At 52.5% G+C, this 22354-nt stretch overlaps 2 protein-coding genes across 2 annotated transcripts in view; both read left to right on the forward strand.

Annotated features, from left to right (window-relative positions):
* Positions 1-11531, forward strand: part of UBTD1 (ubiquitin domain containing 1) — a 53092-nt gene extending 41561 nt beyond the window's left edge. Inside the window, exons 2-3 of the mRNA XM_002916979.4 lie at positions 8887-9114; positions 10459-11531. Of these exons, the coding sequence (XP_002917025.1) occupies positions 8887-9114; positions 10459-10844 (614 nt within the window). The 3' untranslated portion in view covers positions 10845-11531. The remainder of the gene's footprint in view (positions 1-8886; positions 9115-10458) is intronic.
* Positions 11532-12913: 1382 nt separating this feature from the next.
* Positions 12914-22105, forward strand: ANKRD2 (ankyrin repeat domain 2). Its single transcript, XM_002916978.4, is given in 10 exon segments — positions 12914-13104; positions 13106-13195; positions 16442-16543; positions 17532-17690; positions 17798-17905; positions 19333-19431; positions 19758-19856; positions 20691-20789; positions 20896-20994; positions 21795-22105. Coding segments are annotated over 10 exon segments (1089 nt in total). The 5' UTR covers positions 12914-13026; the 3' UTR covers positions 21951-22105.
* Positions 22106-22354: the final 249 nt, after the last annotated feature.

Raw genomic sequence — 22354 nt, forward strand, 5'->3', positions numbered from 1 at the left:
CACACGCATGCACACACACACTCAAACACACAGGCAAGAGCTGTGTGGTGTGGGACTGTTCACATCACCTCTCAGAGCCTGTTTCCTCGTCTGTAAGACGAAAGGGCTAGGCTGACTGACTTTAAGGTCACTCCTAACTTCAGGATTCCGCCACGCCCTGGGGCACCTTCCCTGATGGAGCGGAGCATGTCCCAGTAAAGGGCTGGTGGCACTTGATACCCAGTGAGAGGGAGCCTCCTGTGTTAGGAGTCAGGCTGTGCCATTCGGCCTCCAGGCATTTGGCTGCCAAGCCCGTGGGGACCCTCCTTGCCAGCAGGGCTGTGGAAAGCACAGTGGCAGAGATGACCTGTTTCTCTTCCCTGGAGTCCCGAGGTAGCCAGGGGAGCTGGCCAGATACCAGAGACCTTTCTAGCAGCCTCTGGAGAGTTTCTGTTTTATTTATTAGCCACCATCCTTGCTCTTCTGCCCCAGGAAAAGCGCTGACCCTCCGCTGTGCAGCCGCCCAGGGAAACGGGTATACATTGAGCCCACTCTTTGTCCCTGTCAGACGTAACTTCATTTAACCCCTCAGTCCTCCTGCACCGTGAAGGAGAGACCAGGAGTTCACGACAGCGAATTTTCAAAGTTTTCAAAATCACAGCAACTTGATGGGGGAAAAAAGGATAGCAACCTTTCATTCTCTTAATTGCATGGTGGTAATAAGCATTATTGACTCGGCATGATTGCTAATTACAATAGTACTGCCGTTTAAGCATCGGGCAGAGTGGTGTCTGTGATCCTTACAGCAATCCCACGAGATGGAGATTATGTCCTCTTTACAGATGGGAACACCGAAGTTAGAATGGTGAGGCTGTCCTCCCATGCTCACACAGGTTGTCAGTCGCTGAAGCAACACCCCCCGCCCTCATATCTGAAGCCCGTATGTAAGTGAGTAGCCACATTGAAGAGAGAAGGTTTGTGAATATGTCTCTTAACTCATAATTATCTATAATCTAGGTTTCCAGAAAACACATGTAATCAAGGTTCCTTCTAGAGCTGGTAGCAGTGGAACTATTCACATTCAGGCCAGGACTTTGGTGCACCCAAAACAAACATGAGTACGTGATGAAGATAGGAATATATTCACTACAAGAAAGGAATTGGCTGGGGGGAGGGGAGTTGTTGTTGTTTTAAATTTATATGAACCTAAAACAAGGAGGGGTGCGGTGATTTTCCAAATACTCAATGTTTAACTCTACTTGTGAATCCCAGCCAGCCTCAGAAAAGGAGCTGTTGGTTTTATGGGAGCTTAGATCCCAGAGTAGACCCTGAGGATTTGGGGGTTCTCTTTGTAGTTGAGATCAGACAGCCCAGGAGTTTTCCACTAAGGAATGACGGGGATGGTTGGGGGAAGTCAGCTCGGGTCAGGGGGAGAGTTGGTCAGCGCCTGGCCCTGGGATGCCACCTTTCACCCTGGCCACATATGGCGGGGGGCCCTGGGCTGGAGGCATGAGGCAGAGAGTAGATAAGGGCCCTGCTCCCCCTAAGCTCACCCCAGTAAATGTGTCCATTGTGTGCAAGGGCAGTGAAAGCACGTACTGTCTCCGCAGTTATGTGTGCCCCCTTGTCCACACCCACTGCCCAAGCAGGGGGCCTCCGAGCAGGTTTATTTTTCTTGGCTGCACTTTCGTCTCTCCAGACGCCAGGACGGTTCCAGGCCCTCACTGGGCATGGTTTCTGACGTGCAGCCCCTCTTCCTCCAGCGGGTTTCCTCCCTGTGCACCTCAGGAACTGGTTTGTTCGTCCTGGACTCCCTCCTCTGCCACCCCCTTTCTTCCTAATTCTCTTGCTTACAAGAATTTCTTCCAGACCATTCCATCTGCTCCCCCAACTCAGATCTTGCCTCTCCCCTCTCCAGCTTCCCCCAACTTTTCTAAACTGCCTGCTCACTTCATTCGCTCACTCACTGGGCGAACAGTTATTGAGACCTGCTGCGTGCCAGGCCCCCAGAGATGAACTGGAGGTGGTCCCAGCCTCAGGGGGGACAACCAGGATCATCACAGAGAACTGCAGGGCCGAGCGTCGCCACAGAGCCTGGTACAGGGCTGCCAGAGGAGTCTTGATTCCTTCAGCCCTGCCCAGGACCACCTGGGACCGGCATGACCCAGGTGGTGATACAGTTTAGGAAGCCTGGCTTGTCACTTAGCAACTGGCTCCACCCCCTTCCCTCCCTGAACCCTGGAGCTGGGCCTGAGGGAATAATGAATGGGGCAGAAGGGCCCACACTGGGGAGGCCCCAGCTACCAGAGCTGGGCCAGCACTTTCCATTCGAAGGTTACCCGCTCTGAGGGTCATCCTGGGCTAAGTCTAACTATAAATACCACGCTTCCTAAAGGGATTACCTGGGCTCTACTTCCCCTGCCTGCACCCTTCCCCGGCTGGGCTGATCCTTCTTCTGGGGCCTGCTGTTCTTTCTGACCTATTATCCCCTCCACCAGGTGCCATACCTCAGCCCCATCTCACCAGCTCCCTGCATCCCAGCTGTGACTACCAGGATGGGATGGGAAGAGGAGATAGTCAAGTCCGCATCCTGACCAAAGGGCCCTTGCAGCCCAAGATGCTGGGATAGGGAGGCCCTTGTCCCTGCCTTCTGCCCTGAGCCTCATCTCTCACACCTGCCAGAACAAGCCCAGACTTGTCACATGATTAGTACTCCTGAGGAGGACACTGTGGGCTCCGTCCCTGGAGTCGGGGCCTGGGGATGGAGCTTGGTAACCGAGTGTGGAAATAGAGCTTGGGGATTGTTGAAGGTATAAATAGGGCCGTCTCCTGGCTTGGGTGGACTGACTGTCCTGGGAAATCTCTGGTTCCCTTGGCTGGCCTCAGACTTGGTGTCACTTCCCAGTGGCTCCATTGTAACAGTCCCCAAAGCCACAATAAGGACCTCTTGAGGTGTGATATCAAGAAGCAAGGGACTGCCTAGCTTCTCTCTCATGCAGACCTTTCCCCTACGCCCCCCGCCTGCCCACAGCTGCTCTCAGCCGTGATTCCTCCACTGGGCTCCCCACCCCATCCACTGGGTGTTCATCAGCTCCATCTTCAACTCAGCAGACACGTGTTGAGAACCTGCCCCAGGCCAGCATGCTGTGAGGCCATGGGGCAGTCAGAGGGAAGCAACTGGGGCCTGCTGTCCCTCCATAGATTCTTGAGAATCCCCTCTCTGGCATGGTCATTCTGGATTACGCAGGGTGAAGCAGGAGGCAGTAGTGTGCACATACACACAGGCTCCGAGACGCACACCGGCTCTAGGTAAACTGGAAAGGACCTTTAGTGTTCTCTCCCACTCTTTACAGTGCCCTCCCTTGGGGGTGGTATCGCCAGACACCATTCATTATGGAGACCAAACCACAGCGTCCACCATCATTATCCTCCCCCAAACCAGACATTGTGCCCTTCTGCTCTTCTCCCTCTTTCCTCTCCAAATCGGCTCTCAGCAGCAACTTTGGAGGGGATCCATTGAACTCACTTACATTAAGGTGTGGACGAGCATGCCATTTCCACATCTGTTTTGCGGTGTTTACAAGTGGAGTTCTTCTGTCAGAATCAAGTACATAGCCCAGCCCAGCCCCTATGATTTTGATTCAATGGGTCTAAGGTGGGCGCCAGAGTCTGTCTTTCTAACTGGCACCTCAGGAGATCCTAACGCAGGTGGTATGTTGGACAACGCTTTGAGACTCCAGCTTTGCCTCTGTACTCAGAAACCTACATTCTTCACTCAGTCACACATCTCTCTTGCTGTTCCCCACCCACCATAATCACAGAAACCCGCCGTTTTCACGAGCGTTTCGTACTTCTCCAGGCAGGTGTGGACCTTGACTACAGAATGATCTCTTGTTGTGTTTTAAATCTCTCTTCTGTCAACTTCATTAAAGATAAAGACCGTTTGTTTTACTCTGTCTTTGACTTGGAGCATATTTAGGACAGGTAGAGACACTAGTAGAAGCTACTAGATGCTCCTGCTGCAGAAACCAGCTGTGCCTGCTCTGCCCCTGGACAGAGTTGCCCAGAGCCACCAGTAACTGAGCTCCTAGAGGCCATGGCCCTTGGGCTTTGCAGCTCACCACCACCACCACCCCAGAGCCCCTCACTCAGCTCCCCAAACTCATCCCCACTTTTCTGTGGCTCCTCTCTGGAACTTCATGTACCCTTTTTCTTTGTTAACAACTTTTGTTGTATTATTATTATTTTTTTAAAGATTTTATTTATTTATTTATTTGACAGAGAGAGACAGCCAGCGAGAGAGGGAACACAAGCAGGGAGTGGGAGAGGAAGAAGCAGGCTTCCAGTGGAGGAGCCTGATGTGGGGCTCGATCCCAGGACCCTGGGATCACACCCTGAGCCGAAAGGCAGATGCTTAACGACTGTGCCACCCAGGCGCCCCTCGTTGTATTATTCTTATTGCTGAAGTCATAAATGCCTGTTGAGAAAACTTGGAAAATATAAGCAAAAAAAATTTTTTTTCACTAGTAACTGCCAATCGGCTATAACCACTGTTACCATTTTGGTGTAAGTCCTTCCATTCTTTTTAATATATGTAATTTCACATACTTTTTTAGAAACAGAAGCTGGAGCACAGAGCACTTGCTGTTCTGTAACCTTTTCTTGGTGTTTTGTGGACATCTCTCCACATTAGTCAGCTTACAGAGCAGCTGCCACAGACTCACGGATTTTATTTAGCCTTTCTCCTGCCGGCATACATTGAGTTTGTTTCTAGCTTTCCCTGTTTAAAACCGTGCCGAGTTAAACAGCTTCACAGATGAACCTTCGCCACATACTTGCAGTTATTTTCTTAGCCTACATTCTTGGAAACCAAATATCTGAGCCAAAAGGATGCACATTTTTGAGTGTTTTGGTACCACACCAAATGCCCTCCAGAAAGTTTGTACCAATTTGTGCAGCATATGAGAGTGTTCACACCCTTTCTACTGCCCAGTGTTTTTGACTCAACTAACTATAAAACATCGTGGTTTTTTTAAGTAACTGAAATTAAAAATATTCATCAATTTGCTTTTATGTTTGGATTAAAACCTTCCTTTTTGGTTTTTGTCTGTATCTTTGCTTAAATTATAAGCATCAGACTGTAGGGATCCAGACATTTTGGCATGTTTCTTACACATGCGTGCCTTGGCCCCGGAGAATTTTGCTGGGTCTTTTCATGCTGTATTTGACTCACTGTTGGAGGGAGCCGGCTCGGGGCCCGAGGTGCTGTGGCTGCCCCCTGCTGGCTCCGAAGTGTCATGATGGCTGCGAAGACAACTGTTGGCTCCCGCTGCCTTTTCCTTACATCAGCCCTCCCTATTCCCACCACCCGTTCTGATGTTTTCTACTTTTTTCCGTCTGAAAGGACCAGCATACAGGATAAGGAATTTTTACACCGTTGTATCCTGGGTGACTGCAGACGCTGTTAATAATGCAGACACGCACTTGCTTTGTGTCCCATCTGTGGGTGGGTCTAGAATAGTTGGAAAGCATTCTGCTGTTCACCTGCAGGGGAGGGGACGCTGAAAGCCATATATGTGAGCAAAGCATCCTTCAGGTGATGACTTTGAAAGGGGACACCTTGGGGCTATTATTATCTTACGGAGACAGTGAGAGGCATGTGTACACGGTCATACCTCAGGTATCCTCAATTGTCAGGAACAGAGCCAAACCCCATCTGATGGGGCGGGGTTTGGGGGGATCTGAGCAGGAACAGCAGATGTCCTGAAGCCTAGTCTCTTTCTTCTTTAGGAAACCTCTTTCTTAAAACCAGATGCTGTCAGTTTCCAAAGTACTGACAAGCCTTCTCAACCCTCAGGGGATTAGGAACCCGTTAGCTGGGCCTGACCTCTACCCATAGGAGCCACAAGTAGACAGGGACCAGTAAGAAGTGACATCTGGCCAAGAGGAAGGAGACAGGAAAACTACAGAAATCAGTTCAAGAGGTTAAAAAGACAATGAGGTCACCGAGTGGAGGGGCAGAAGCCCCACACCACCAAGGTCCTTGAGGGTGTCACTGCATCACTGTGAACCCTGGTTGATCAGAGTTCTTGCTAAAGGACCAGAGAAATCATGAAGCAGAGCTATTTCTTTGATCCAAGCAGAAACACCTCCAAGCCAAACTTTTCACAAAAAACATTCAGACAAGACTGTAATCATCTGTCCCACCAGCGCATCCTTTCTCTTCCACAATCTGAAGCCCCTGATTGATTGATCTGCTTTTGATGTTTGTGGCTGATGTGAGGTAGGGATTCATTTCATGTTTTCCTATGTAGGAGAACCTATAGCCCTAACACCGTTTATCAGTAGTCCATTGTAAAGAAAAATCTCTTGTGTTTCTCTACTGATCACACAGAGTACTTCTGACCCCAGTTGGATGGGTGTTTTTCCCACACCAAGCAATTCTCCAATTTCCTCTGGACGCCAACTGCTGTCCTACAATTCTGTTCAATTCTGACACTACCTGGAGTGAGTGCAGACCCCACATGTTAAGGGCTCCCCCCCCAAGACTGCCCCCAGCTGAAAGTAGTGGGTCCCCAGGTGACCCACAACTTCTGTCCAACTTGGCTACAAATTAGAGGTTCCCATGGCCCTCTCCTTGGGTTCATTAATTTGCTAGAGCAGCTCAGCAGAACCTAGGAAAGTAGTTTACTTACTACTGCTGATTTATTACAAACGACGTTTTAAAGGATACAAATGAATAGCCAGATGAAGAGATACATGAGGGGAGGTCTGGAAGTGTCCCGAGCACAGGGACTTTTGTCTCATACTTGGGGTGCACCAGCCTTCCAGCACATGGATATGTTTACCAACCTGGAAGCTCTCCAAACCCCATACTTTGGGATTTTTGTGGAGGCTTCATCACATAGGTATGACCAGTTATTAACTCAGTTTACAGCCCCTCTCCCCTCACCAGAGAATGGGGGACAAGGCTGAAAGTTCCAAGCTTATCGTAGAGCTCACCAAGAGCCACTTCATTAGAACAAAAGACACTTGTATCACTCAGGAAATTCCAAGGGATTCAGGAGCTCCGTATCAGATGTTCCTATCACTCAGGAAATCATAAGGGTTTTAGGAGCTGTATATCAGGAACCAAATATATATATATGTATGTATATATTTATTTCACATGCATCTTACACACACACCATCTGCAATGTTCCTGCTCTTTTTAATCACATTTCCGTCTATGCTGGGTCTGTTTCTGGGCTCTCTGTTCTGTCCATCGGCCCATTTGTCTGTCCCTGTTCGTGTAGGTAATGGTAGTGCAGGTTCTCCTACCTCATTCTATTCTAGGGGTGGCTTTGTTGTTCACCCCTATAAACTTTAGAATAAAGTTTAGAATCAGCTTCTCAAGTTTAGAATCAGCTTTAGAATCAGCTTCTCAAGTTCTTGGAGGTGGGGGGCGGGGGAAGCTTCCCAGTTAGGAATCTTAGTGGAATTGCATTAAATTTATCGGACAATTTAGAAAATGGACATTTTTATGATCTCTTTCATCCCCATTCTTCCTGTTGTATCTTTCTGGAAATTCTGATTTAAAATGTTAGACCCTGTAAGTTTCTATTATTATATTTTCCGTTCCTAGAAGTCCTGTATGGTTCTTTTTCTGTTTGGTTGTTCTCTATAATGTCTTTTTCCCTGTTCATATTGTTAAGACTTACTTATTTCTTAAACTTGGTATTTCATAATCTGTGTCTGATAAATCCCATATCTGAAATCTTTTGTCAGTCTGATTCTTCCGTCTGCTGTTTTCCCAGGCCCTGACTTCTATTGCCTTGTTTCCTTGTATGTTGTGACTAAAAAAACAAAAAAACTATGACCTTATCAATTATTTTCCTTGGAACTTTATCCTGGGAATTCTTTGAGGCTTAGTTTAAAGTTGTTTTTCCACAAAGAGGATTTGCATTTCTTTCTGCTAACTCAGGAACGCTTTAAATTCAATGTCTGACTTTGAGAGTTTTCTGCCGCACAGCAGCGGAAACCCGCAGGAGGGCCACAAAGATTCAGTCTGACCTGAGGTGGAATCCTCACTGTCACCTACTGTGTGACCTCAGGCAAGTCATTTGATCTCTCTGCCTGGCCCATCGTCTGTGAAAAACGCTTGATTTCGGCTCAGGTCGTGATGTCAGGGTGGTGAGGTGCAGCCCGGCTTTGGGCTTTGTGCTTAGTGGGGAGTCTGCCTGCGGCTCTCTCTCCCTCTCCTGCCCCCAGCCTCCCACCCCTGTTCACGAACGCGCGCTCACTCTGAGCTCTCTCTCAAATAAATAAGTCTTTCAAAAAGATAATATGAACTCAACTGCACTGAGAGAAATGGGGGAAAGGAAATGGTTGAAGTGTGGACGGCGGTTATTTCTGAAGAGTGGAATTCTGGCGCAGACAGCAGTGAGAGGACGGCCCTAGCGCTCAGGACGGCTTCTCTGAAGCAGGTGCTTGTGTGGCCTCAGGCAAACGATGGCTCTCCCGGTCTCGGTTGGCCCATCTGATAGGTTCCGAGGACCAGATGAACAGTGGGCGTCAAGCGCCCGCCCTGCCCCATAAATGGCCGCCGTTATTCTCACACGTTGACGTCGTTGCCAGGTCGTGAGGAAGACTGAGCATGTACTCCTTTATAATCAAAGAAGGAGGCGATATGTGCTCTGCTGACAATAGTTTACGTCCCCAGGTGGGATGTGTGCAGTTTCCAGACTCTTCCCTGACGCTGCGGGGGAGAAAAGCCCTGAGACCTGAGTACTGCGAGTACTGCGAGTACTTGGGAGCCGAGGCTGGGGAGGGGGAGGGGTGGGAGGGTGCTGGCAGGGGAGGGAGGGAGAGAGAGCAGGCCGCAGCCTGGCTCAGAGGCACTCAGCCTGTCCCTCCTGTCCCGCCCAGGACGCAACGAGCCCCTGAAGAAGGAGCGGCTGAAGTGGAAGAGTGACTACCCCATGACTGACGGGCAGCTGCGGAGCAAACGGGACGAGTTCTGGGACACAGCACCCGCCTTCGAGGGCCGCAAGGAGATCTGGGACGCCCTCAAGGCCGCCGCCTATGCAGCTGAGGCCAACGACCATGAGCTGGCGCAGGCCATCCTGGACGGAGCCAGCATCACCCTGCCTCATGGTGAGCGGGCAGGGCCGGGCTTTATTCCCCTGCAGTGGGGGCCCTCGGGCTGCTTCCGGTGGAAGGGAGCCGCAGGCCGGCCACGCGCTGGGAGTTTTTATCCAAGTTGCTAGGTGGCCAGGGTGGCCATTTGCTTGTTGATTCACGCAACCCTTACTGAGCATGGACCAGGAGTGGGGACACAAACGAAAATGAGACACTGTCCCCGCTTGTCTAATGAGGGGATAGAAAGGCACCAACCAACCTCAAAGCAGTGTGATGAGAGCAAGCTAGAGTTGCTCAGGGTACTTTGGGATCACAGAACATCTGAGGTACTAACCTTCTGTTGGGTGTTATTATGTGGTAGGCACTGAGCTGGAAGCTTCTACTGTAGTATCTCATTTAAGCTCATAACAGCCTCGTGGGGCCATGTAAAGTAGAGGAGGACAGTGGAACTCTAGAGTCACAGACCTGGGTTTTAACAAATGTCTCTATTTTGGTAGTATGCCCCTGAGCAAGGAGCTTCTCGATTTTAAAGTCTCAGGAACCTACAACTGTAAAGTGGGATACCCACCTCATAGGATTATTGTTAGGACTCAGCAAGATATGCAGAACAGCCTTTAGTCCAGTCCCGGAACTTAGTAGGTGCTCAAGATACAATAAATCTATTACTGTGTGCAACACATACTACGGGAAGGAAACTGAGGCCCACCAGGGTATATAAGCCATGAAGAGTAGGGCCCGAGCTTTCTCATTCACCCTTGTAACCCCAGCACCCAGTTCATATGCTCAGGAAAGAGTTGTTGAGTGAGCAAATGGAAAGTTACGTAGTTTGCCAGCGTTGAACAAGCTAGTACCTGCTGGAGCTGAGTACCGGCCCGCATCTTCCTGATTCTACTCAACTCCTCCCAGCTGTCTGTCGCAGAGAAACCTGACCGTAGGGTGGGTTCAAGGACTGTGGGGTGGCCATAACAGGTGCATTAGTTTGCTTAGGCTGCTCTAACAAAACACCACAGACTGGGTAGCTTATTACACAATAGAAATTTCTTACTCATAGTTCAGGAGGCTGGGAAGCCCAAGATCTAGGTGCGAGCTGATTTGGTTTCTGGTGAGGGCTCTCTTCTTGGCTTGTAGATGGCCACTTGCTTGCTTTGTCCTCATATACATACTGGGAGAGCATGCCCCAACGTCTCTTCTTAGACACCAGTCCTGTTGGATTGGTGCCCCACCCGGATGACCTCATTTAACCTTAATGACTCTCGTATGTCTCTGCCTCCAAATTACAGTGACATTGGGGGTCAGGGCTTCAACAGAGAAACTGTGGGGGTTCCCAAACAGACGCTGACTGCCCCGCTTTTCACCCAGGCACCCTCTGTGAATGCTATGATGAGCTGGGCAATCGCTACCAGCTGCCCATCTACTGCCTGTCGCCGCCCGTGAACCTGCTGCTGGAGCACACCGAGGAGGAGAGCCTGGAGCCGCCTGAGCCCACGCCCGGTGTGCGCCGTGAGTTCCCCCTGAAGGTGCGCCTCTCCACGGGCAAGGACGTGAGGCTCAGCGCCAGCCTGCCCGACACGGTGGGGCAGCTGAAGAGGCAACTGCACACCCAGGAGGGCATCGAGCCATCCTGGCAGCGGTGGTTCTTCTCCGGGAAGCTGCTCACAGACCGCACACGACTCCAGGAAACCAAGATCCAGAAAGATTTTGTCATCCAGGTCATCATCAACCAGCCCCCGCCGCCCCAGGACTGAGGAGCCCGCGGACCCCTGGGAAGGGAAGCCACGGAGGCCTCTGCGGGGCTAAGAGGTCTCCCGGCTGAGCACTAGGTCTCCCCACTCTGCTGCTGCCTCTGAGTGCTGTTACTTTCTTCAGGGGCGCCTCCTGCTGTGTGGCTGCTGGGCAAGCCATGAAGGGACCCGCACCCAGGAAGACTGCTTCCACACACAGGCTTTGCCAACCTTGTCAGAGAAAAGGCAAATGGGGGCATTCCACCCTGCCTCTCTCCCGCAGCAGGTTCGAGCCACAGAGGGCCAGCCCGGAGGCCCCTGGAGCCCAGATCTGTCATCTGGTGCCGCCGGCTGTGCTCACTCCGGTTTTCTGCTCAGGGTCTGAAGCAGCTGCTGTCCCCTTCCCTGCCCCCACTCCCTGACTCTGCCCTGGGCCCAGTGCCAGTCCCCTGGAGGGGAGGGGATGGCTCATGAGCCCCAGGGGCAGGGAGCCCGAGGCCGGCCTCTGCCTCTCCCTGCCCCCCAGCACAATTGGCAGAGATGGAGCGGGCGGGTGGGTGGACGGCTGTGCTGTTGTGGCAGGGGTCTGCACAGGGCCATCTCCCGGCTGTAACCCAAGCGGTGGGGGGTCTGCAGCCTGGTCATGGCCCACCACAGGTCCCTGTGTACAGACATATCTGCATATTTATCAATAAAGCCTTTTGCTCCTTCCTTCTCTCTCACCTAGCTTTGACTTTGGGCTCCCCGGCGGCTCCATGGAGCCCCAGAGCCAGTTCTAGTTGTGGGAGCAGCTCGAAGCAGAGAGTAGAGAGCCTCGAACTCCTCGTGTTCCAGATCCTGTGTTCTTATGGGTCCTCAGGAAGAACACTTAACCTCTGAGCCCGCTTGGCTTATCCTTATGATGCCGCTTGCCCTGTCTCTTCCCTCAGTTGCTGGGAGGATTAAATGGGATAACAGATGTGAACGCGTGCTTTGAAGGCAGAGGCAGCATCTCAGGAAGGGGGCATGAGTAATCTGCTGGTCTGCTCCTGTGGCAGGAGGGTGCTGGCCGGCCGCTCCAGCCCCTGAGCAGGGCCCTCAGGACTGAGGTATGCGCCCAAATCCTGGAGAGGCTGCACTGCGCCCTCGGGGATGTGAAAGCAAAATCTCGGACAGATTTAGATTGCGAGCACGTGTCAGCTTACCAGCAAGGGAACCAGAGAGAAAAAGGAGGCAGTGCCTGGCCTTCCTTCGGGGAAAGGGTGCCTCTCGTCCCAGGGGTCCTCTGATAAAGTGCGTTAGCTAAGGGCCAGCCACGCGAGCGTTACGGAATGGCAGAGCTGTGGCGTCTGTGCTCACTGGTAGGTTAAACCTGAATCATGACGACCCAGGGCTCGTGCCCACCGTTCTAGGTGGGGAGCTGAGCAAGTTCAGCTCTGCTTCTTCTCCACTGAGAGTGTTTTCCTTCTCAGCGAGCATAGCCAGACCCTGGTCAGGGTGGCCTGACAAGCAAACCAGGAGGAAAGGATGATCAAGGGCTGGTCATCACCCAGGCTCAGTCGGCACTGCACTCTGGCCCTATTAAGGTGGCTTCCTGACACCCTTCTTGAAGCAAGATCTTTTACATTTTGCAGAGGCCTCGTGAGACAGACAGATGGTCAAGGTTTGTCGGAGGTTAATGGACATGCAGCCACATACAGCGACGCCTCACTAGGGGGCGCTGTGGGACCCTGGAGAGGAAAGGCCTGCGCGAGCTGTGGGCAAAGAGGGAGGCACTTGCTCTTACTCCTGCCCACCACCTTGACGCTCCAGCCCAGACCCAGCAGAGTCTGCCCCACCGCAGAGCAAGCAGGGCCTGTTCACAGGACATCTGGGGACACAGGCCTCTATTGGGTCCCCACAGTTGTCTTTCAGTTCCCCTCACTGGCACTGGTTGGGCAGTTTCCAGGCGTCCAGCAGGTGGCACTGTCAACAGGGTTAGGGGCAGCCAGTGGGTCCTTTGCGCGGCCCAGCTGCCTTGGCTAAGGCCTAGCTGGACCCAAGCACTCAGGACGGAGGCTAGGCAGGCTCCTTCCTGCAGCCCTGCTCTGGGGGCGCTGGGCGCTTCAGCTCTGATAGGCCAGGAGGTGGGGGGACAAACTGTCCCTACTTCCCCCAGCTCCCTGGGGCTGCCTGGGGTGAAGGTGACAGGTGGGGGAGGCAGGTGGAGAATTGGGCCGGTGAGCTCATGGCAAAGGCGTCCGGTGGGGTGGGGGTGGGTGCTCCGGCTTATAAAGCCCCCGAGGCCCTGTGGCCTGCAGAGGCTGGTTATAGACGGCACCATGGAGGGCTCTGAGGCGGTGCAGAGGGCCACGGCGCTTATCGAGGAGCGGCTGGCGCAGGAAGAAGAGAATGAGGTATGGGCACGAGTGTGGGGACCCAAGGGGATTCTAAGGAGATCCAGCTCTACTGCCAAGGGAGGTAAGAGCCTGGCTGCCACATCTGTAGTGGGAAGGAGGACAGGTGTCCCCAGGGACCCAACGGCTCCATTCCAGCTCCAGGGTGTTCCTGGTGGAGGGGGTTGCTGGCAGTGGGAGACTGAGGCTTCATCCCCCAAGAACTGAGACACAGTGGGGTAGGCAAGCCAAACTGGGCTCCTGAGATCCTGCCACCCACCTTGACCTTGAGGAGGTGGGCCAGGTTGCGCAGAGGACAGCTGGGGTGCTGCCTGAGAATGTGGGAGTGTGAGGCCCTGAGATCTCCCAGTTGCTGGGTGGGAGGCTGAGATGGAAGAAACTCCAGCATTTGGTCCCTGAAGAAGAATAAAGACTGAGAGCAGAGCGAGGAAGGGGTGCTGGGAAAGAAAGCATGTGTTTTCCCAGGACTACCAGCCGCGCCTGGGGAGGTCTTTGGAGCAAGCAGCTCTGGGCAGTTGCATTTTCTCAGGGATAAAGAAGTGTGGGGGGGGGAAGGTGCAGGCTTGTCTACTCTTCATTCTATTTAAACTAATACTTGACTTAGTGTCGGCTCTGCCAAGTGCCAGTAGGGCCAGCCCCTGCCTCCTCCTTACCAGCCCTACAGTCATTATAGCCAGCATCCGTCAGGCGCGCATCCACAGAGAAACAGGCAGAGTGAAGCAGTGGTGAAATAGAGCTGTTAAGTCAGCAGGGAAGGGGCACAAAGGGTAGGTGAGTTGCTCTGACTGTGGGTGCTCAAGGACTCTTGGGAATGGGACAGCATTTGAGTGGGGCCTTCAAGGCTGGTGGGAGGAGATCAGGAAGGGAGGGAATTCCAGGCTAAGGAAAAGACAGGCACTAAAGTTTGGGTGAGTGATGGCAGGACTGTTGTGAGAAAGTCTGATAGTAGGTAGGGGCTAAAGCTGGGCACAAACCAGCGAGGGCCATGGGAAAGACATTCTTTGGGCAGTGGGGAGCCACTAAGTGTTGCTGAGTGAGGGCGAGTGGTGCCATCTGACCTATTTTAGGAAGGCAGCTCTGACAACCTGAGAAGGACACATTGGAGGGGAAAGACTGGCCCTGACAGGAATGGGAAGGAGGAGATAAATCAGTTTGGAGGTAGGCTCCATTCAAAACCAGGGTGACTGAATGGGGGTGAGGAAGCGGGAAGGACCAGCAGAAGAGATGAGGACTAGACGCAGTGGGGGGGGCAGGTTTGTGGGGGAAGAGGTTGGGCTGAACCCACTGAGTCCGGGCTGGGGCACCCCTGGATCTCCAGGAATGCCACTTCTCCCCTGGGGCTAGGTAGGTGAGTCATGCTGCTGTGCCACTGCTGGAGTGCTGCCGCTGGACACACACACCTTCAGCAACGGGACACGGAGCAGTCTTCATCCGTTCATTCACCCAACAAATATAGCAGCGGGGCTGTCGGGACACTGGGTGCCCACAGAGCCAGCCTTCCCACCGAGTGCCTCCTACGTGCCTGGCACTGTGCTAAGCACTGTACAGGCATTCTTTCATTTAATCTGTACAACGATCTACAAAGTAAGGTGGGAGTTTGTTTTGTTGTGTTTCACCAACTAGCACCCAATGCAATAAACACTGAGTANAGGCATTCTTTCATTTAATCTGTACAACGGTCTACAAAGTAAGGTGGGAGTTTGTTTTGTTGTGTTTCACCAACTAGCACCCAATGCAATAAACACTGAGTACTTATTGTATGTCAGCCCCCAAAGACAAATCTGAAGCNACTTATTGTATGTCAGCCCCCAAAGACAAATCTGAAGCAAAGGACTAGACAGTCTGGGTAAGGCATGGGTGAGCACACGAGTCTCTAGCTGTTCCCAGCAGGTGCCAGCCCAGCAAGGTTCTCAGAGGGTAGCCTCTGTCCAGCCTGTTGTGGGAGGCAAAGAGAGCCCAGAAGCTCCGGGCTGGGGCTCTGTCGTGGGAGCATACTAGGTCAGGTCATCACTGAGGACTTAGGGGTGGACAGAGATGCTGAGCCCCCCTGTCATGATCCATTCACTCATCCATTCATTTATTCTCCAACATTCACTAAGCACCTATTATATGCTAGGCCCTGTTGTAGGTGCTAGTGTTACCAAGATGATTACACCCAAGCCCACCCTCTGGGTGCTCTAGGAGGAACCCAGCCAGGGTCCCACATGCAGTAGTAGCTGCAGCCCAAGGTCATCCCTTGTTCCTGGAAGATGCACTGTTTCAGGTGAGGCCAACACTGGGGATACCTCAAACCATGAAAGCCCAACATGGGCACCAGGACCTCCCAAGTGAAGACCTGGGAAATCAGCCCTCAAAGTAGCCCTGGAGGTGTACAGCACCAGAGCTCAGAGGGAAAGGCAAAAGGCAGCTGAGAGCTCTGTAAGGGTGGCCATTCCTCCCCAGCCGCCATGTGGACTCTGCACCCTCCACCCGGGGTGAAGGTTCCTGGCACACAGAGATGGGGTGCCAGCACTTCGAAGAAAAAGTGGCTTCCTTTAAAATAGAGGAAGATGCCATGAGAAGCAGTCCAGGCCAGTCAAAACTACCAATGGAGAGGAGACTTGGAAGGCATTTCACCCACATAATTACAATGAGAATACAGGGAGTGCTGAGTCCCTTCAAACCGAAGGCAGGTAGCTGTGGCCCCATCCCTCAGATTCCCTAACAACACGTTTCCAGCTCCAGGATTGCATGGAGCAGTAAAATCTGAGAAAAAAAGTTGGTATCTGAGAATTGTCAAATTTTTGTATTGACACATAAATCTATTTAAAAAATAATTATCAACTCTTACTACAATCATTTCATCAATTTGAATTTTTAATGGCAACAAAGAAATCACCATCACCATCATCACCATTATCATCATCATCACCATCACCACCATCTCGGTGCTTTGAAAAGTGAATATATTTAATTTCATGAAAACTCATTCCAGTAGCCCTTAAATTTGTCTTGCTGAGGACACACGCCCATCAGCAGACAGGTGTTTGAGCTGAGGTTGGGGTAGGATTGAGTTAGGGAACTATGGGGAGCTTGGCTCTGGCCAGGGGCTCTCCAGGACCAGTCAGGAGTGGGGCTCAGAAGGACTCTGAGGTCACAGAGTAGGAGGTGCTTGGAGTTTCCTTGGAGTGGGTTGGGGGAGGGGCTACCTGCCTCCCTGAGTGCTGTGGGCAGGTCGTGGAGCACATCCTCTCCTTGGCTCACCAGAAATTCCGAGGAACCGCCCAGCAGAAGCTGCCCATGGACATGCTGGTGTTGGAGGATGAGAAGCACCACGGGGCTCAGAGTCCCGCCTTACAGAAGGTAAAGGTAAGTGTGAGGAGAACCCAACCTCCGGCTCAGGGGACAGGACAGGCAGTTATGGCTTCGCTCCCCCTAGTGAGGTATTCGAACCAGTATCTACCCTCCACCCCCGCCTGGAACATTCTAGTAATGCAGAATCTTGGCCCCACCCCCAGACCTGCTGAGTCAGAATCTGGAATCTGCATGTGTACAAGTTCCCAGGGGACTGACTCATTTTGGAAGCCCCAGCTGATGGGGTAGCAATACAGCAGAGCGCCACACCCGTGTTAAGGGGCAGGTTGCACGTGCTGACAGGAGAGACCTCCGTGCAGCTAAGAGGAAACCAGAGTTTCCACAGCACTGCTGTGGAGGATGATCCCACAGGACGCTTGCCTGAAGGGCATCACCCAAGCTGTAATAGAAGCAACCTCTGGAAGAGAAGGGCTTTCTCTTCATACCTTTTATTTTTCTGTATTACATTTTTAAAAATTTATTTATTTTAGAGAGAGAGAGCACAAGCGGAGGGAGGGGCAGAGGGAGAGGGAGAAGCAGACTCCCCACTGAGCAGGGAGCCCGAATCAGGGCTCAATCCCAGGACCCCGAGATCATGACCTGAGCTGAAGGCAGACGCTTCACCGACTGAGCCACCCAGGCACCCATTTCTGTATTACTTTTATGATCTCTCACACACGCAAATGAAACTACGTGGAAAGCTGAGGATTCAGATTCCATTCTGAGGGCCTGGGCTAAGGGTTACCTCTGAGATTCCCTCCTCCTACCTTTCACCTACATGAAGGCTCAAAGCTGGCAGCTTCTATGCAGTCCCCTCAAGTCTCCCCTTGTCCCCTGATCGAAGCCATCTGTGTCCCGGTCTCATCTGCTTCTCCTAGTCCTGGGCAGGAGAGCTAGACCTGGATTCTGTCTCTCCTGAGAAGTTCTCCCTATCCTCCTCCCCCAGCTCAGCTCAGGGGCCCCAAGGCCCTAGCACGGGGTTTGACAAGCCACCTCTGTGCAGGGCCAAGAGCGTGTGCGCAAGACATCCCTAGATCTTCGGCGGGAGATCATCGATGTGGGTGGGATCCAGAACCTCATCGAGCTGAGGAAAAAACGCAAGCAGAAGAAGCGGGAAGCACTGGCGGCCTCCCAGGAGCCACCTCCAGAGCCCGAGGAGATCGTAAGGATCTTGGGGAGGACCCCTGTGTCGGCAGGGGGTGGGGGGAGCCCAGGAGGGCCTCTGATCACTGCAGGACAGCCCATCATGACTGGATTCATGCCTTCCAGACTGGCCCTGTGGAAGAGGAGACATTCCTGAAAGCGGCAGTAGAGGGGAAAATGAAGGTCATTGAGAAGTTCCTGGCCGATGGGGGTTCCCCGGACACCTGTGATCAGGTGATGTTCTACCTGCACCTGCCCCTGCCTCCCTTTCAGAATTGCCACTCCCACTCTGCCCACTTGTGAGCCTGTTTGAGAACAGACATTGGGTGTCCTTTGGTGGGGAGGGGGCTCAGAAGATTTGGGATGGCCCCTTGCCCACGCAGGAATTTATCTAAGTCCTTAGGCCCTTTTCAACTTGAACTACCTCCAGATAACAAATGTCATGTGGTCTTTTAGGGAAGAAAAAGGAATTGCCAAACCAAGAATTTGGGGCTCAAATCCCATCTCTATCACTCCCTAGCTATGTGACCTTCAGCTAGCTCCGCACCTCAGTTTCTTCCTCTGTAAAATGGCCTGCTTCCCTCAAAGCATGTCACAGGGATCAAACGGAATATTAATGCCTCGATTAGTATTTACTGAATGAAGGAAAAAACTATAAAGCACATGCTAGGATATGATACTGTTTTTGTGTTGCATTGTATAATAATACACTTCCTTTTGAAACTTATTGTATTGTGGGAAAATACATACAACAGGAAATACGCAACTTCAGTCATTTTAAGTGTACAGTTCAGTGGCGTTAATTGTATTTACCATGCTGTGCAACCATCACCACGACTTTCAAAACGTTTCCATCACCCTTCATACTTTCCTGTTTCCCCTGAAAGTGCCTCTTTCATGTTAGCAGAGCACTCTTTCACACTCATCTCCCGGGATTAAGCAATTTAATGGTCACCCTCTTCAGCCTGCATCACTGTGGGCTTAGACTACATGGCCTTTCCATTCCTGAGACTCGGGAGTCTCAATCCTCTTGGTATATCCAAATACCTCCCACCTCTGAGCACTGTGCCATGTGCTGGGAGTACGAAAAAGGAAAACCAGAGTGGAGAGTAGAGGGAGACTGACACATAACCAGATCTTGACCTCATGGCCTAAGTGTTTCAAGAGACCAAAGCAAAATGCTAAAGTTCATTCCTTCCTTGAATCCGTCATGGCCCTGGGCTAGGCACCCAGAGGAAACAGAGTCTAGTAAGATTTGCCCTGCCTTCCAGTCCCCTCTCACTGTGAAAGGTTCTCTGGGTCCCCTGGGGGCAGCTCTGGCCTAGAGGTTTCAAGATAATGGCACTTGAGCTGCCCTGCCCCTTGAAGGAGGAGCGAGAATTCATCAAGCACTCATAGGAAGTGAGGGCAAAATGGGCATTCCCAGCAGAGGGAACAGCTCATGTCAAGGCCTAGCTTGATGTGCTTGGGGGTGGGGGACAGTAAGAAGGTCAGGGTTCCCAGGGCATAAGAGGGCTCCAAGGCTGGTCTGGATAGAACATGAAGGAGCTGCCAGAACATGGAAGCTATCCCCATAGCACAGGGGTCAGAACTGAAATGGGGTAAGGCCTGGTCTCAGCCTGAGGCCAGAGATCAGGCCCTGACAGTCTCTCTGGGGACAGTTCCGCCGGACAGCACTTCATCGGGCTTCCCTGGAAGGTCACATGGAGATCCTGGAGAAGCTTCTGGAGCGTGGGGCCACTGTGGACTTCCAGGATCGGGTGAGCAAGAGATACCTACTGGGTGGGAGGTAAGAGGTGGGCCCCACCAGTGGACCCCCTCTCCCTGCAGACCTGTGCCAACCTGGGAGACAAACAGGCTTCCTCTGGGGCCAGGCCCCACCTCCAGTGGGTTGTATGGCCTGGGGCCATCCTTCATAAACGTGGCTTGGACTTGAGGGTTCTCCTGCTCTGCTCGGTCCATTGCCCAGACACAGGCGTGCCCCTGCCCCTTCCATGTCCCCTTTCCCTCAATTCCTCCTGCCCCCTTGGCTGGGGTCCTTTCCCCAGGGCACTTTCTCCCCTACAGCCCCATCTTTCCCTTCTAGCTGGACTGCACAGCCATGCATTGGGCCTGCCGCGGGGGCCACTTGGAGGTGGTAAAACTCCTGCAAAGCCGAGGAGCAGACACCAACATTAGGGACAAGGTGAGGCAATAATGTTCACAGGTATTAGGGTGGCAGAGGAGGGAGGGCAAGGGGCAGAGAACAGAAAAGCCCAGGAAGCAGGAAGATAGTGAGCTGGTCTGGTTTCTAGAGGGGTTGCAGAGCCCAAGGAGGGGTCTTTGCCATCACCTATAGGTCCTTGGGGACCACCATCTGGGGATGGGAGCAGGAAGGACAGAGGAAAGGGGAAGAGAAGAAATTCACTATTTAGAGGGCTTTGGGATCACCCAAATGATGCGGGATTTGTTCATCCATGTCATCCTTCATCATCCTTTACCTACCTGTCCATCCATCCATCCATCCATCCATCCATTTATTCATCTGTTTGCTTGTTTATTCATCCACCATTTTTCTATTCATTCATTCCTTTGTGTGTAACCTTGAACTAGTGACAGCCTCTGAGCCTTTGTGGTTTACCTGTCACATGTCTTATAGAATTCTTATATAATCAGATGGGGAAATGTATGTAAATTATGTATTCAGCATAAGGCTGATGTTTTATAAGCTTTTGCCATGCCTGCCAGAGTTACCTCTCAGTAAATGGTGTCTAAAAGAAGGGCAGAGGAGTGAATAGCTGCTCACAGCTGGAGGAGAGGGAACCAGAGAAGGCCTCCCAGAGGACGAGGCGTTTAATGCTCCACAGGTAGACCACTGGGTAGGATGGCCGAAATGGAAGCATTCCCAGTCCTTGCGGGGCTCAGGCCTTGGCACTAGGACTTGGGGAAGGGATTAGGCTGCAGTTAGGACAGCCTCCCTCCCAGAGGCACCACAGTCCAGGCCCCTTCAGCCAGCAGTTCCTGCTTCCTTCCCATGCAGCTGCTGAGTACCCCCTTGCATGTGGCAGTCCGGACGGGACACGTGGAGATTGTGCAGCACTTTCTTTCCCTGGGCCTGGACATCAATGCCAAAGACAGAGTGAGTGTCCAGCTTCCCTTCTGCTCAGCCACATCCTGGGGGTGCAGGAAGCCTGAGGGCTCCCACATGTCCCCGTGGGCCATACTGAGTGTCACATTGGCTCTAGGAAGGGGACAGTGCCCTGCACGACGCTGTGAGGCTCAACCGCTACAAAATCATCAAACTGCTGCTCCTGCACGGGGCTGACATGATGACCAAGAACCTAGTAAGTTCACTGCTTCCCTGACTCAGTAATTAGCGTGCACCACTCACCCAGGCTCTGTGCTAGGCACTCAGAGGAAATACAGAACTAAGCGAGCCTCAGCCTGCCCTCAGAGCACACTCACAGTGGAGGGGCTCTCTGGGCCCCCTGGGAATTTGGGGCCCACCCACCTTCCCAGCTCTCTCTATGCTTATCTCTGTCCAGAGTGCAAGTACAGAGAAAGGGCCAGAAAAGACAGTAAGAGGACTTCCCAAAGGCCCTCAAATAGATCAAAGAGGGTCCTCATGTCCAGGCCCAGGGAAGGCCAAAATCATGGAGGAACACGGCTGGAAGGAACCTAAGCCTTGGTTGGCATGACCACCCCTAGCACGCTGTGTGGGCCTAGGGTTCCCTCAGGGTCCTACGTGCCCTAGACCAGGCTCTTCTTTGGGGCCCTGAGCAATCACGAGAGAGAGGAGAATGGGAGGGTCCCCCTGACTCAAGAAAGAGTAAGGGGATAATGGGAAAGTCAGGAAGATATGGGAAGGCGGTGGGTGGAGGTTTCTCAACCAGGATATTATTGACATTTTGGGCTGGATAATTGTTTGTTGTGAGGGAACTGTCCTGTACATTATAGGATGTTTAAGTAGCATCCCTGGCCTCTATCCACCAAATGTCAGTAGTTCCCACTCCCCTGATTGTGACAACCACATACATTCTAGATGTTGCTAGTTGCTCCTGGTTGGAACCCCTGGTATATAGATGAGGGGACCTCCTGGTACAAACTTCTGAACAGTGACCAGATCTCCTCTTGGTGCCCCCAGGCAGGAAAGACCCCCGCGGACCTGGTGCAGCTGTGGCAAGCTGACACCCGGCAGGCTCTGGAGCACCGGGAGCCGGAGCCAGGGTCAGAGCAGAACGGGCTGGAGGGTCCTGCCGAGAGTCGGCAGGAGCCCCCCCAGCTGGTGCCAGCCCAGTAAACACCCGGCCCAGGCCAGCCGGGCACCCGGCTGTCCCCTGCGTGCCGCCAGAGGGTCATAAGAACGGCCCCCAGGGCTGGGGACCCCATCATTCCTCTGCATACAATCCGGAACGCCCACAAGCTACCGCAATAAAAACGTCGTTTTTGCTATTAGTGATGTTTGTTTCTATTTGTGTCTGAAATGTTTAGGAATGAAGGAAAACGGAGCAAGAGTAGGTTCAGGGAAAAGGGGAGCTTGGAGCCCTTTGGCCCCAGCCCTGTGGCTTTTCCTACCGAGGTGTCTTCTTGCTGCTTTCCCGCCAGCCTTCTTCCAAATCCCTAGCGTCGGTCTGCGCGACTCCATGCACCCCTCCTGCCCCTCCCCCCGTCCCGGTGCCCGCGGGCCCATAGGGCTGTGTGCAG

The sequence above is a fragment of the Ailuropoda melanoleuca genome, chromosome 6, assembly GCF_002007445.2.
Source record: "Ailuropoda melanoleuca isolate Jingjing chromosome 6, ASM200744v2, whole genome shotgun sequence".
In the NCBI taxonomy this organism is placed as follows: Eukaryota; Metazoa; Chordata; class Mammalia; order Carnivora; family Ursidae; genus Ailuropoda; species Ailuropoda melanoleuca.